General features: G+C 43.8%; 1 protein-coding gene across 1 annotated transcript in view; it reads left to right on the top strand.

Annotated features, from left to right (window-relative positions):
• MYLK4 (myosin light chain kinase family member 4) overlaps positions 1 to 16705 on the top strand; it is an 87408-nt gene that overhangs the window by 5977 nt on the left and 64726 nt on the right. The window contains exon 3 of the mRNA XM_060023744.1: positions 11005 to 11275. Coding sequence (XP_059879727.1) covers positions 11117 to 11275 — 159 coding nt within the window. The 5' untranslated portion in view covers positions 11005 to 11116. The remainder of the gene's footprint in view (positions 1 to 11004; positions 11276 to 16705) is intronic.

Raw genomic sequence — 16705 nt, 5'->3', positions numbered from 1 at the left:
TGTGACCACCTAGAGGGGTGGGATAGGGAGGGGTGGGAGGGAGGGAGACGCAAGAGGGAAGAGATATGGGAACATATGTATATGTATAACTGATTCACTTTGTTATAAAGCAGAAACTAACACACCATTGTAAAGCAATTATACTCCAATAAAGATGTTTAAAAAAAAAAAAAGACATCTGTGGGAAAATGAAAACACAAGCCATAGTCTGAGAGAAAATATTTGTAATACATATATCCGCACAGGACTCATTTCCGGAGTATATAAAGAATTATTGCAACTCAATAAGAAGAAAAAATACCTCCATTTTTAATCTTTTTTTTAACATCTTTATTGGAGTATAATTGCTTTACAATGGTGTGTTTGTTTCTGCTTTATAACAAAGTGAATCAGCTATACGTATACATATATCCGCATATCCCCTCCCTCTTGTGTCTCCCACCCTCCCTATCCCACCCCTCTAGGTGGTCGCAAAGCACCGAGCTGATCTCTCTGTGCTATGCGGCTGCTTCCCACTAGCTATCTATTTTAAATTTGGTAGTATATATTAGTCCATGCCACTCTCTCACTTCGTCCCAGCTTGCCCTTCCCCCTCCCAACACCTCCATTTTTAAATGGGCAAAAGGTATAAAAGAATACTTCACAAAAGAAGATATATGGAAAGAAAAACACATGAAACAGGCACAGTGAAATGCACATTAAAACCACGGTGAGATGCCACGACACTCCCTCTGGAATGACTGAAAATAAAAAGACTGACAACGTTACATGTTGGCAAAGACAAGGCACAGTTGGAACTCAAAGCATTGCTTGTGAGAACATAAAATGGGAAAATCATTTTGGAAAATCATTTGGCAGTTTTCTTAAAAAGGGAAACACACCCTTGCCATGTCATCCAGTAATTCTGTTCCCAGAGAATTTACCCGGGAGAGATGAAAACATGTTCAAAGTGTGTCCACAAAACGGGTTGTATGCAAATGGTTAGCGCAGGCTTATTCATAATAATCCCAGACTGCAAACACTGCAAACGCCCAGCAACAGCGAATGGAAAAACAAAGTTTGGTTTACTCATACAGTGGAATTCTACTTGGTAAAAAAATTAAACTGCCGACACACAGAGCAATGATAAATCTTAGAAACATCGTGCTGAATAAAGGAAGTCAGACACAAAACAGTATATGTGTTGTATGATTCCAGTTATGCGAAATTCTAGACCAGGCAAAGCTAATCTGTAGTGTAGAAATTATATCAGTGGGTGAAGGGATGGGGATTATTGGTGGCCAGGGCATGAGGGAGTTTTTGGCTAGTGATAGAAATGTGGTATAAATTGAGGAGATGGTTACACCATTATATGCATTTATCAAAACTCATCAAACTGTACCTTTAAAATGGGTGCAGTTTATTTATGTAAATTATATCTCAATAAGATTGATTTTAAAAACCACAGCAAGATCCTATTTCCTGCCCATAAGAATGACCAAAATTCACGTGACTGTCAATACCAAATGTTAACGAGGGTGCAGAGCAGCTGGAACGCTCGCGCGTCGCCGGTGCGCTGCTGGTGCAAAGCCTAAAATGGGCCCTTTGGAAAACTTGTTGATTTCTTATAAAATTAAATATTCACCTGCCCCATGACCCATCAATTGTACTCTTAGGTATTTACCCCAAAGATATGAGGCCATATGTATAAAAAGTCTTGTAGAAGAATGTTTATAGAAGCTTTATTTGTAATAGCAAAACAAACAACAAACCTGGAAACAATGTAAACCTGCAGGTGATAGATAAACAGATTGTGGTCTGCGAAATGCTGCATTAAATTAGCAGCGGATGAACTGGAGACACATGCAAAACCACACATGACTCTCATAAATGTTATGTTGAGTGAATGAGACCAGACACAAAGAGCACAGATGGTGAGTCCATTGGAAGGAAGTTCAAGAACAGGCACGTCTAAGGAAACTGGAGTGTTAGAAATCGGTGTTGCTGAGACAAGGGCATTGACTGAAAGGGGGCGTGACGGAAATGTTCTGCATCCCGGCTGCGATGTTGGTTAACTAGGAGCACACATTTCTCAACACCATCGAACTGTAGATCCGAGCTCTGAGCATTTCACTGTTAGCAAATTTCACCTCAATTAAAAAAAAATTAATTCAAGGGGTTTCCATTTCCAATAATGGCAGCTAGGAACTTCAGATCAACACAAGTAACTGATGAAAACACGTAAAAATCCTGAAGCAAATGGTTTAGAAATCTTAAAAGTATCAGAGACCTGATAAAATAGGAACCACCTGGCAAAAATCCAAAGGAATCCAAATCCAAACAGGCCAGAGGGACCTGAGCGCAAGAGTTCCTTTTGCCCCGAGGGCTTTTGCTAATTCTGCGCACCGTGGGCCTGGCCTTGGGTGGCCTCTGCAGGCGAGGTGACAGTCATGAGCCCAGGGTCTACCTGAGCCAGGGGTCTAACCTCAAGTGGAGGGGCCTAATAGACGTCCCTTCGTGAAGCTGTTACCCGGGGGGCGGCGCCTCCTGGCAAGGCTACCCAGAAGTAAACCTACCCCAACAACTACTTCCCTGAGCTACCACACTCATTTTTTTTCTGACATTGTTAAATATTCTTCTGCACACGACTTAATGGAAGCATAACGTTCTTTCTTATGGGAGAACCACAGCTATTCAATCAACTTGGACTTAGGCTTTATTTCAACGTTTTAAATGTAGTAAATAATGTCATCGTGTATTACTTCAAAGATAATATTTTACAATTCTATTTCTTAGGGGCAAAAGTCTTAGAAATGCAAATGGGGTCAAAGAGAATGGCCAAATTGCCCTCCCTAAAGATGAGGGCATTTACATTCCAACCAGAAGTGTAGGAGCGTGCCACCCTGTGCCCTCCCAGGCTTCATTTATGCTGGAAGTGTTTCCCATATACGAGCTGGGACTTACAATGCCCTTTTACCATTTTACCAGCTGTCATGGTCCTTTTGTAGCACGAAACATCAATACTTTTGAATATGTAGCATAAAACCTAAACACCTATTATGAACCATTACATAATAGCCAAATTTATCTTCTACCTAAAGATACAACTTTTACCTTTAATAAGAAATAACCCAAACCTGAGAGTATGCGGAGTTTTCACCCACCTCCCCTTCAGCCACTATTACCCTCTCTGCTGTAGCATTTCCCCATGGAAAATTTCTCTACTGAACCTTACCCTCTTGGGAAAAGCAGGCCAACATTTGGTCAGAAGAGCATGTCTTGGGCTTTGCACTTCTGTAATTTCATGCCTTGTTCCTGTCATAAGCTTCTTCTAGCTCCTAAAATTCACTTCCAATTTAGAAGGTAGAAAAGGATTCTCAAGAATGGAAACACAAATATACCCTTCCTCAAATTCCAACTGGAAAAAAAAATGATGATTCATGCTGTAGAATGGAATGTTTTAAATTTGGGCATGAATGCTCTCACTTTTCCCAATTGTTTAGAACAATCTCAACAGAAGCATGAAGTTTACCTTACAGCAGGCATTTTATTTTGTTCTTACATTTTCAGACTTAATGAATTAATGGGAGGGAGGTACATTTGTGTAATGGGGGAAGGATCAGAGAGAATCCTATGGTGCTGGGTTGGAATTAGGAAACTATAAGAATGAACTCAGGATTTAAAAAAATTGTATTTCCAGCTCTGTCCACTGCAAGGACTAGAAGCAATGACACCCCAGCAGCAAAGAGCACTCCCATTGCCCTGGTCTTGGTTTCTAAATACCATTCTTCCCTAAGAGGAGCCAGGGCTTCTCTGAGAAATGGCAGATTCTAGAAACAGGGCAGGAAAATTACATGGTGAGCTTTGAACATCTCATTATGCCAGAAAGCAAGGAAGTGCGCCCCCAAACAATAGTGATATGTCAGAAGTACAGAGGCTCCCATTGACCAAATCTGGGACAGTTTGAGCATCCACATGACTGACACGGGGAATGTGTGTCACGTTTAGAAATGATACTAAACAGGGACGGGGATCCGGATGGGCTGGAGCACTCTTCTTAATAGAATATAATACCAGTTACTAAATGTAGAAAATCATACAATTAGAGAATTACCACTGAACAATCACTGTGATAATAACTGATTCATGCAAGAATGGATACTAAAGTCATGGAGTGATAGACTGTTGTGGAACAGAACACCCATAAAAATCTCATAGGTTCCTTATTAATTACAAAAGAAATAAGGGTAACTTTACTGTGGGGAAATCTGGCAGACACCATCTGAATCAGGATACCAAATTATATGAATCGTGACACAAGCTACATCGCGTACCACCTACTGAGACATTCCCAGAAAGACGCACCATCACTGATGTGGTTTTCATGATTAGAGGTTTACCTGGTTGCAAATATGAAGAAACAATCAGGCAATTCAAATTGAGGGATATTTTATGAAGAAATTGGTCTGAAGTCTTCAAAAATATCAGTGTCATGAAAGGTTAAAAAAAAAAAAAGACTGGGTTATTGCTCCTTGAATAGATAAAAAGAGACTAAAAAGACATCTCAACGAAATGTGCTTGTGTGATTTTTGGTTGGCTCCTGTCTTTGTTCTCAAGGAGACATATGCCAATGTATTTAGGGATAAAGTTTCACAAGGTCTGTAACTTACTCTCAGAAAAGAGAGAGACAGCAAATATTGAAAACATAAACATTTGGTGAGTCCACGTGCAGGGTGTATCGATATTCATTGTACTGTTCATGCAAATTCTCTGCAGGTTTTAAGTTCTAAAAAAATAATTCAGAGAAAAGGAAACATATCTAACAAAAATTATATAGAAGTCGTATGAGCTTTGGAAACGTATTTATGAATTTATGAATAGGATTGCACCGTGTACTTTGTTCCTATTGAATATCACACATGGTTTCTAAGCAGTATATTAACTCAGTGACATGTATTTACATTTTACAAGAAAGTAAAAAAGGCTATAATTAGATGAACAAATTGTGCAACCATTATAGAAGTAATGAACAGAAAACACTGTTTAGTACTTCTGAGGAGACTCATTTTTAAATGGCCCCAGCTATATTTTTATCTAATTGTTTTCAATCCTCCTATTTTATTTTCATTTTTTATTACACAAAATTTAGCTACTTACTCACTGTCACTTGGACATTCTACGGGTCTAATATCAGCTAGGTTGTAAGCAAGTCTGAATGTTCCGTAACGTCACTGTCCTGCCTTGGAGTTTCCTATCTCCAAATAGAAAGTAAGAGGTAGAAATTAGTTTTAAATTTCTGTTCATTTTCTACTAATTACAAAATCATACACTATGTGGTATTCCTACCCAGAGAAGAGAAGAGTGAGAGTCTTAACTCTTTCCCACTCACCGTTTCCTCTTCCTTTTCTCTGGCCCCAGGTGACCCGGCAAGCGTCGGGTATGATTTATGACTGCTTGGATCCAGCCTGGGTCACCTGGAACAGCCGGCCATAAACTGTTCACTGGTGCTTTTCTTTCTTCTTTTAACAAGTTTACCTTTCATTATTCATATTATTGGGTTTTCTGCTTTCTTAATTACTTTATTGAAATGTAATTTACGTATCATAAAATTCACCCATCGTAAGTGTACAATTCAACTACGTGTTTGGAAACTTAATGAGTTGTTCAAAATGTTTTTGAACCTTTCCATCACCCCAATACGATTCTGTTTACAGTTAATGCCTGTTCCTGCTCTCAGCCTCAGGCAACCTAAATCTACTTCCTGTCTATAGATGTGCCTTTTCTGGACATTCCATGCAAATGGAACTTTACAGTATACGGTCTTTGTTTCTGGCTTTTTTCTCTTAGCACAATGCTTTTGTTTATCCAGCTTGTAGCAGGGATTAGTGCTTCATTCCTTTTTATCGTTGAGTAGTATTGCATTTGAGTGGATGTATCAATTACCTTTCTCCATTCACTGAATCCATTGCTGGACATTTGGGTGGTTTCCAGTTTGGGGCTGTTGTGAATAATGCAGCTGTGAACATTTGCATGGGAGGCTTTGTGTGTTCAAATGTTTTCATTTCTCTTGGGAAGATACCTGGGAGAAGAATTGTTAGGTCATATGGGGAATAACTTTTTAAGGAACTATTTCCCAAGGCAGCTGCACCATTTTACACTCCCTCCGACCTTTGTGCTGAGGGTTCCCGTGACTCCACACCCTTACCAGCATTTCCCTTCTGCTGCCTTTTTATTATAGCTCTTCTGGCGGGTGTGAAATGTTATTTAATTGTGATTTTAACTTTCATCTCTCTAATGACAGATTTCGGAGCATTTTTTATGTGCATATTAACTTCTTTTATTTATCTTCCTTGGTAAGCTAGTCTTCAAATCTCTTGTCCATTTGTAAAATTGGGTTGTCATCATATTGTTGATTTGTAAGAGTTTGCTTCAGGATATGAGTCGTTTATCAAATATCAAAATCGTTTATCAAAATGATTTCACAGTATTTTCTCCAAGTCTGTAGCTTGTCTTTCCATTTTCCTATGGTGTCTTTTGAAGAGCAGATTTTGAATTTTGGTGAAGTGCAGTGTATCAGTTTTTGCTCTCACCAATCATACTCAGTGGTGCTTTTTGAAAGGAAGAAAATTCAGTAGCTATGTGGATAACAGGGATGCCTTTCACCTGCATTTTGGTGTTTGTGAAGATTGCGCCACTTGTGTGTGTAGACGTTTAAGAACCCTTGTTCTGAGACATTCCGAATGCTGTGCACACGCAGAAACCATTAGCGTTGTCCAGGCTGCTTTGGACGCCGACCGGCACACAGAGAGGCACTGGCAATGCCTGCCTCGCCCGCTCCTATGACAGCACGGTCTCTTGCTGGTCAATGTCCCTTGAAAAGCATCACAATTTCTATGGCTCTGTGGAATGCTGTTTTCCTGAGGTTAGTGTTTTTTTTTGTTTTTTTTGTTTTTTTTGTTTTTTTTGTTTTTTTTGTTTTTTTGCGGTACGCGGGCCTCTCACTGATGCGGCCTCTCCGGTTGCGGAGCACAGGCTCCAGCGGCCATGGCTCACGGGCCCAGCCGCTCCGCGGCATGTGGGATCTTCCCGGACCAGGGCACGAACCCGTATCCCCTGCATCGGCAGGCGGACTCTCAACCACTGTGCCACTGGGGAAGCCCCTGAGGTGAGTATTTTTAAAAAAGGTTTGCAATTCCAGAATATGAGGGCAATCCAGTACCGCTGGGGCTGCTTCTAGCCTCACTGTGAATTTTTCCACGCCTTAGAGCGGGGGTCCCCGTTAGGAACGGGGCCGCACAGCAGGAGGTGAGTGGCGGGTGAGCGAGCGAAGCTTCATCTGCCGCTCCCCATGGCTCCCCATCGCTCGCGTTTCTGCCTGAACCCTCCCCCACTCCCCGGGTCCCTGGAAAAATTGTCTTCCACGAAACCCATCCCTGGTGCCAAAAAAGGTTGGGGACCGCTGCCTTAGAGCATCTTTAAAGATGTTCCAGTGATTTTATGGGTATGGACAGAGGGTGCTGAGGCTAGGTGGGTAGACCACAGTGGGTATGCACGCACTACCTGTTCTTCTTGGTGGTCAATATTGTACCAGGCTGCTTGTCCTCTGTGCCACCAGAAGCTAGAAATAGTGTGACACAGCAGAACTGCACTTCTGTCGTTTAATATTAGAAGACAAGTAGCATGGGTTCTTTTAATTGACTTTTCCTTTAGGACAAATAGACATAATTAAAAACCTTCTCTCTAGTAATCAATTGACAGATGCTTATTGAATACATATTGTGCTTGAAACTTATCTGCGTGTGATGACTTCCAACCTGGACCTCTCCCCTGAAGCCTAGATTTCTATATCACAACCTGTTCAACTCGGACGTCTAATAGACCTGTCAAACACTGAGGGCCTGACTTTTCCCCCCAGAGTTACTCCTCCCATGACCTTCTCCATCCCAGTCAATGTCAACTCTCCTTCACGTGCTCAGGAAAAGAGGTGGAAAGTCATCCTTGCCTGCCATCTTTCCTTCACTCCCTGTATCCAATCCATCTTAACTCCTAGAGTTTCTAAATGGAATAGAAACTCTAAAGGGACATTCGGGAAGAACTCGTTAAGTCTGAATAAAGTATGGAGTTGGGTTCATAATAATGTATCAGCATTGATTCATTCATTGTGACAAGTGTACTATACCCATGTAAGAGGTGAAAAATCCGGGAAACTGGGTGCAGAGCATAGGGGGACTCTCTGCTGTCCTTTCACTTTTTACCTTTTCTGTAGATCTTAAACTACTCTAATATAAAAAAAATTATTAAGGAAATATGCAAAGGAGCAGTTTCTGCTGACTTCTAGCTGATTAGAGCCTGCGGCTGGTTTGCTGGAGCCGAGGGGACAGAAAGTCTGCTTCCACTGATTGGATGGTCTGGGTAGAGGGTACTGTCAAATTAGCCAAAGGCCATACACATGGTTTTCTTTGGGTGTGGGGATTGGTCACCTTATCAGTACTTTTTCACAGTTTAATTACTCCAAGGAAAATTGATAACCTCAAATAAGTTCAGTCTTTTCATAACAATTGTGTCACATAATTTATCTTTCACAAATACATAATATTGTTTAGGTATTCTTCCTGAAGAGCAAAGTTCTCTAATCCTAGAAAAATACCTAACGTTTGGCTTTTTAAAGATCTTGCTATAATTCTTTATATGCTACTCAAAATGAAAACGTATTTTTATTTTATATGGAATACATTGATCTGAATTAAAAATAAGGACTTTTTTTTGGAAAAGCAAGAGGGCACTAGAGACTGGTGTTGGGTTAGGGAGTGGAGGGGTTGGCAAAGGCTCTGAAGAGGTGAAAGCTGAAGAATTGCAGGATCGCTTGTATTATTAGTTTGATTTTCTGGGGAATCAAGGCTTTATGCAACTTCAGGAAATCCAGGCATCCGCTGCTGTTGGGATCAGGCAGGTGGTTTGCCGGCACTGGATTCTCTTTCCTTGGCCTGTGATGGAAGGCAGGGGAAGGCAGAGTGGTGCTTGTAGGGAGAGTTTATTAGTGTTCTTGTGACTCCCCTTCATGCCTGTGCCTTTGAACTTTCCCTGCAGCTGTAAACAGCTGGAGATGTTGCAAATAATTTTAAGGACTTGCAGAGTGCTTTGGCCATCAGAAGCTCTCTCCCACTGTAGTTGGATGTGTTCAAAGTGTAAGGTGGGCAAAAAAGGTGGCTGTGCGGTTCCCTCGCCTAAACCCTCTGGCTGGAAGCGTGCCCTAAATGCCGAGTCTGAAACGGGCAGGAGAGCGGGGCGTCTGATGGCAAAGACAAACGCAGCGTTGTAGTGCTGAGTGTGTTGCCGCCCTGACGGGGCAAGAAGGTGAAGATGATACTTCATCCACTGTTACGGTCTGTCCTCTCCTTACCTGACCTCTGAAATGGAGCCGTCAGCTTTCAGAAGCCTGGTGTCTAAAATTAATATTCTTCCCCATCTGACTAAGAAGGCAACAGCTGAGCAACATGAGATCAAGGACCATCTGAGTTTAAACAGGGGCTCAAAGTGGCATTTGAGAGAGAGGATACTTCCTCTCAGAGTGGACACTTGTCTTTTCAGAAGACTTACTCTGACAGGGAGTCAAGACTTTTACCAGGGAATTGCACAGTTGTTTTGAACTCTGCAAACTCCCTTTTATCTGCTGGAACTTATACTCTGCACTTGGAATGGTCTGGACCCCAGCATGTCCTCCTATAAATGGTAATTACTCTTATTTTCTGTCTTTCTACATCACCTTAAACAACAAGTTGTACCAAACTCCAGGTAGAGCTTAACGTTTAATATTTTCTCTGCAAAATTTTTATATCTTGGACCCAAGCTTTTGTTTTAATATGTTAATTTTATGTGGCTTCCTGAGCCAACTTGAATACCATCTACAATTACATATTAGATTTTAGTTGTAGTTTGTCTTAGACGTAGTCATGAAATCCTTATTTTAATAATAACTGTTTTCAGGGCAACTTGTAAGAACACTGATGACGGTCTATGGTGTATTTTACAGAGCTCTGGCTGACCCTGCTTACATTTGAGTGTGTTTAAATGTAAGGTCTTTGTGTGGTTCAGTAGAAGTTTGTAGAGCATTGGATTTTAAATAATTTGTAACTCAAGGTATTATTTTTACTAGCTGAGTTGAGAAAATGAAAGACGACGTTTTGTGGAGCTAATTACAGATGATTTCAAATTGAGAAAAAGCTGGAAGAAGCAATTTCCAGAAAATCTCCAGCAGGGGGCCTCAGGAGGGAACTGGCCACAAGTTCTCATCGGTCTCCCCTGATGATCAGGAGATGCACAGGCACATACATCGCGTGGGTCTTCAGTGTCAGAGCAGTAGAACATGTATCACCTACATTCGTAAGGGAAGTAGTTCAAGGAAAGCACAAGGGTGTGAAATCTTTGGTACTTAGCTGCTAATGAGGATGCAAAGAAAGGTATCTGGGAATCTTAATCTACGTGAGAGCATTATTAGGAAACACAGTTCTTTTTAAAATAAGCACCAAACATTTTAAGATGTAGGCAGAGAGGGGCTCTGGAAATGGCTCATTTGGTGGAGAGCACTCCTCCGAGGGCACAGAATTCCCGGGGGGAGCGCCAGAGAGCCCCTTCCTTACACAGCAAGCCCTTCCCACCAGGGCCAGGAGGAGCAAAACCAGCAAATCCAGTTAAACCCAGAGAAACTTTGTATCCCATACTTGTACCAGCCACTTAACATAAACTTAACATAAACACTTATTTTAGGTAATGAGGGAAAATTGTAGTTGCCCAGTGAAACTTAAGGTGGCGTCTTACTGTTTGCTTTTGTAGAAAAAAGTGGGGAAAGAAACCTTTTTCCTTTCAGAGTTCCAGCATTTGAAACTCAGTATTGATATTTGCATTTCTCTTCCTAATTTTGGGTCCCTTCTGTTTAAATAGAAGCGACTTCTAAATTCCCAGTGGTCATTTTCCCACAGAGTCAAATGTGTGAGTCGGTGATGAGAACTCTGTTTCTCCTCCTTGCAGTCAAGGGGAAGGCAGACTCAGAAGTCACGACTGCGTCCTGATTTACAAATCGGAGGCGGAGGGGCACGAACACCACACACCAGACAGAAACTTAGTCGGACTCACCACCAAGATGCTGAAAGTGAAGCGGCTGGAAGAAATCAGCACGTGTTACCACAGTGACCAGCTGGAGAAAATGGCCTTTTTTCAGTGCATGGAAGAGGTGGAGAAAGTGAAGTGTATTCTGGAAGAAAGTTCTAGTGAACAGGATTCGAGATCTGGGAAGAGTGAGGTAACTGTGCTAATTTAGTCTCCTGAAAAGTGTCAGTTCTACTTTATCTTTTCTCACATAAAGCAATACCTGTCGCCGTTTATACGACCGTTTTCTGACTCTGTTTGGTCACTTGAGTAGAGTTAAGGAAACTTCATGAACAGGCAAACTTCCATTTGTTTCATGGAGGTTTGCGTATCGGCGGGTGTGGGAAGTCAAACTTCCATTTGTTTCATGGAGGTTTGCGTATCGGCGGGTGTCGGAAGTCATTCGGAGGCCTTTGAACGTGCACCTCTCCCTTGCAGGCAGCTCCTCAGCCCGGTGGCTGGTCTACAGGTTACGATGGTGAACATATGCAAACACACATTTCTTAGGAAGGATGGTTTAAAGGGATAGGTTTGGGCATGAAATCCAGAGAAGCACTGCGAGGGCCACAATTGCCCTGCAGAAGCTTCTAATTTCTTCAGGACCCTGAGGTCCTCGCTGTTGACAGTGGCGGTCAGAGTCAGGGACAAGCCCTTGCCGACGGCACGCCTCATGCAGAGCCCCATTCTGGCCACTTGCTCTTTGGGGCAGTTACTAAAGCAGCCCAGGGGCTGCCTGTCTGAATAGCGGGGCCGTAGCTGTTGGAACATCGCATGTATGCAAAGCACTCAGCACAGGCTCTGTCACCAGGGTAGGCGTTCAGTAGGTGTCGGCCAGCAGCACCCCGTCCCCTGTCTGAGCTCGCTGGGTCTCCCTCACCATCCACGGAGCACCCTTCCTGCCCGCCTGGCGTGGGCCTCGCTCTAGCATTGGAACTTGTTTGTCACCCTTCTCTGGATGCCCTCCTCAACGTCAGGACTTCACCTCACTCCACCTTGCATTCTTGGCTGCTTTCCTGGTCACGGCACCAAATAGGCCCCAAGAATGTTTGCGGAACAAACAGGTCTATTTACCTGAGTCCTGCATTCTGGTTGAGGGCTGGGGGTCATTATTTTCAATAATCAGAGCAAGTGATTCTTAGGTCGGTTTGGGGTACGTCCCTCTTTGTCTGGCTACTGTTCTGAAAACCCCTGTCCAGGTAGGAAGGGCATTTCTAACGATGCAGTAGACAATGAACTAAAGCTGTTAGATGTAAGGGGCGGAGGACTCTTTTCATCGTGAATGTGTAAAATGTGCTGGATAGAAGAAACGAGTCAGGTGGAAACGTGGGTGTTTTGAGACTCCACTTTCCTGATGAGCTAACATCTTGTTCAGCAAACACCAAGAAGAAACTTCCACGGGCAAAATTTAAGTCAGATATGAGGGCTTCCTCATTAGAGCTGCTTACAATACAAATGAATACAAATGAATGAAATCTTCTGTTCACTGATTTCTGTAGAACAGAGGAGACACAATATTCTTACAGGGTAACTGTGAAATAACCAACTACTGGCAATAGTTTCTACGAATTTGATTATGTTTCCAGGACTGTTTTTCTTCAGGTTCTGTGATATAATTTTTGTAAGTAGAGGCCGTATCTTTAAAGAGCGAAATGGTGCTTAGCAGAAACATGAACATTTTTAGGAAGAATTGTTTTTGTGATGAACCGCTCCAGAATATTAGAAATCAAATGACTGGGAAGTTAAATATTTTAGGATATTTTTGAGGGAAGCACTGAGAATGTTGTTCCTCAGAGACCCTAGAAGAACGTCCTTTGTGATTGGTCTGATGTCCCCTGTGTCACCTGGGCCCTGGTGTGGACCCTGCGGTCACTGCTGTGTGGAAGGTGGGGAGGAATGACCGTGTGTCCCATTCAGTTTCTTCTTGGTAAATGGCTCAAGGCCCAGAGATGTCGGCAATCTCCCCGGCTCTCTGTCTCGCCTTGTGGAGGACGGATGGGCACATGGTCGGGAGGTGCGGAGCTCTTCTCTCTGTGTCTGCCAAGGCCCAGGCCCCGGCCCCAGAGGCCCTCACTCGCCCAGTGGGTGGATGCACGGGCGGCCAGCAGGCCTCGCAGGGGTGGGCAAGGAGGGCCTTCCAGCGGCTCGGATGTCCTCCGGAATGCAGACGGAGCTGGACTGACTCGGCTCAGTCTCCTGCTGGGCCACGGGAGATCTTCCCAACACCACACCCTCCTCCCAGGAACCATAAAAATGCTCGCATCATTTTCCCACCTGGCCCCCTTTCTCTTCACCCCTCCTCTCCTTGAGAAGCTTAGCTCAGCTAACCGTAGTCGAGACCCTCCCTGCAGTGCACTGACAAGAATTTACACTGAATTTCAGACACTCGAGTGACACGCACTGTTCTGAAGGCTTGAGGCTCAATTTCTTTCTAGAAGAGTCTTTTCTCTGCTAAGAGGAAAAAATTATCTATGCATCCAACAACTTATGTTTGTTAACATAGTTTGGTGAAGCCCAGATTCTTCTTTTCCTGCTCTTAACCAGGTTTTTCTATTTCACTCATTTTTCTTCCTCTGGGTTTATTTTGAACTCCCTTCTTTTCCTCTGCTTTATTTTTTGTTGAATTGATTAAATTCCACATACTCTACTTTTCTACTATGTTTTGTTCCTTTTGTTTTCCAACTTTCCTTTTGATTCTGTTTTCAGTTGACTTTTCTCATTCTTTTATATTCCAAAGGCTGTTCAAAATCACCTAAATAGTGTAGAATTTTAAAGGCTTTTAGCAGATAACACTATAATAAACTAGATCTAAAGCCACATAATATGGTGTTGAAATAAAGTAAAACTTAAATAACTAATGTGGCACATATGAGTGATGAGTTTAATAGCTACTGTGTGTGTACCATTAACTTGTAAATGATAACGGCTCTCATAACGATAATTAGTATTACTTTTACACAGTCAAATCCAGGTTTTCCTCTTTTGTTCATTCTCTATTAGCTACATAAATAAGCCCTGTGCTGCATTTCCCTCGGATCTAATTTGCTGTTTTGATACACACACACACACACACACACACATTCTCTTTGCTTAATGGAAGGCCAAGGAGCTTCCGTTCTCAGACAACCCGAGGCCAAATCCCCGCGGTTCCGTCCGCCTTCCTCGGCCGCCCCCATTTGCTGTACGCATCCCTGCTTTTTGTGCCCGGGGTTATCTGTGCTCATCTCCTGTCCTCTGGTTTCCCCCGCTCTCCTGAGACCCCTAGCCCCCTACCCTCCACTCCCAGGCACGGTCCCGAGGGGAGGGTAGAAGTGAGGACTGTCCCAAGGGGGCGGGATCACAGCCCCTGGAATGTTTAACCGCTCCAAATGCTCCAAAGACCAAACAGAACAAGATAGCCCTCAACAGGATGTGAACAGACTAGAGTGGGTTGGGGCAAAGCGTGACGGCAGTTGGCACATTTGATCGCAGGTGGCCTTTCCTGCCTAACCGCTGTGAAATTGGACCCTCAGCGGCAGCCACGGTGACTATAACTTAGGTCTCAGAATAGCGTAGCTGCGGGTGGAGGCGTTGTGATGTTTAGGGCTGCGTGTCCCCACCCCGTCTCTGTGCTCCTCGCCGGACCGCGAGGGCAGGAGAAAGCTCCCTGGCGGCGGCCCAGTTTCCGTGGTGCTAATTGTCCTTGAACTGGAGACGAGCACATTCTCGGGGGTGTCACTTGTCGCCAGCCCGTCTCCCTCTGCCGCTGCACCTGTTTCAGATCTGTCACACGGGCCATCCTATTTTCTCCTTTTAAAGAGGCAGATTGCCCGCTGATGGCGTAACTGGAAGAGTCTCCCTTGGGGCCCTGCAGAGCCCTGCGGCTGGGCAACGTCTCCTGCTCAGAACAGAGTTTTGCTTGGGAACGTGCTCGCGCTGGGTCGGGGAGGGAAGGCAGGGATGGATTTCTCACTTAGAAGAAAAGACGTCTGGATCGTAGGCAGCGTGTGCCTTCTCTCGTCTCCCATCCTCTGGCGTGTGCTCCGGTCCGTGATGACACGGGGAGGTCGCAGACAGGCGCCTGCCCTTGAGGACACGCAGGTAGTAACGTCGTCACTTTTAACTGTGGCGGATCTGTGTTACTGTCCTATTTGAGTGTTTCCAACCAGGGAGTGGGCTTGCCCTGCAGAGGGGAGGCATGTCCCGTCTCAGTCCTCGCCCAGGACGGCCTCCTTGGGGGTTGGGATGAGGAGAGGCAGGTGGCACACTTCATATGTCAACCTCTCCACCAACTTTCGGGGAATCTGGAGACAGCCATCCCTGACGTGCACTATTTTTGTCTGTGAGAGCTAAGAATAGTGTCAGCATCTCTTCTTCTCTTACCTGTTATGTGACTTAGGAAAACAAAATAGCACAAAAGCAAAGCATCGTTTCCCCTTACAAAGAAGCCTATGCAAAAGCAGTGTCTGAAGAGTGATCACCTCTTCTGACAAAGCTACCGAGCACGGCCTGCCGTGACTTTTCCTTTGAACCGTTGCCCCATGATGCCTTTCCTGTGATGCCGTAGCTGTCCTAGGAATGGAATTCTGTCAGGAAAACAGTGGAATTCTGTAAGCATTCAGATTCTAAGGAGTTTAGCTCTTCCCAGTAGAGGGTATTCATATCTGGGAAATCAGTTCTTTCTACATATTTAACTCTTTTATCAATTAACATAGATGAATTATTTTTAAGACGATATAAGGCAGTTTAGCAAATACTACAGGGAGCGTGTTGGATCCTAGTTCCCACAGGAAGTGGACTGACAACAGCGTCCCCCATCTTTCTCATCACCATCTCCCCCATTCCAGGGACCCCTCCCATGAAACCTTAATACCACAGATGCACTGTATTCATGTTCGTGTATTATAGGTGTATCTGTGCTTTGCACATAAGAAGAGTAAGATTTTTTTCACCCCTCCTAAAGAATTAATTTTTACCTCCTTGGATATTCCCTGTATTGAAAATGCCTTAATTTATGGTTAAAAAATTTCTGCAGGGGAGTTGGGTGATATATCCCTATACCCGCATATAAACGCCTGATTTATATCTTATTCAACAAGAAACCACCATGGGGACTTCCCTGGCGGTCCAGTGGTTAAGCCTCCGTGCTTCCAACGTAGGGGGCCCAGGATCGATCCCTGGTCAGGGAACTAGGATCCCACGTGCCACGTGGCACGGCCAAAGCCAAAACAAAACCAAACAAAAGCAAACAAGAAACTATGAGCTCTTCGTCCTGGTGGTGCGCAGAGGACCCAGAACTCAAGGAGTCAGGCTTTCGTGGTGGCCCTGCGCCTGTCCGTGCACCTGACACGATATCTGTCGCTGTTGCCCAAGCGTCAATCATTTTTGGCTGTTGAACACACCTCCAATGGGAAACACTGTGCGCTTTCATCGTGCACGTGGAAAAGAATGGGTTACTCCCCGGCCATGAGACGTGGCCTCCAGGTGTTTCCCAGAGGAGAGGCTGACAGATAGCTGGGCTAATTAGGAGTGCTTTGGGTGTGTTTTTTTTTTTAAGTTTTTTTTTTAATTAATTAATTAATTTATTTATTTTTGGCCGGGTTGGGTC

This window comes from Delphinus delphis, chromosome 10, assembly GCF_949987515.2.
Source record: "Delphinus delphis chromosome 10, mDelDel1.2, whole genome shotgun sequence".
NCBI lineage: Eukaryota > Metazoa > Chordata > Mammalia > Artiodactyla > Delphinidae > Delphinus > Delphinus delphis.
Note: the sequence above shows the minus strand (reverse complement) of the source record. Positions and strands in the feature narration are given on the sequence as shown.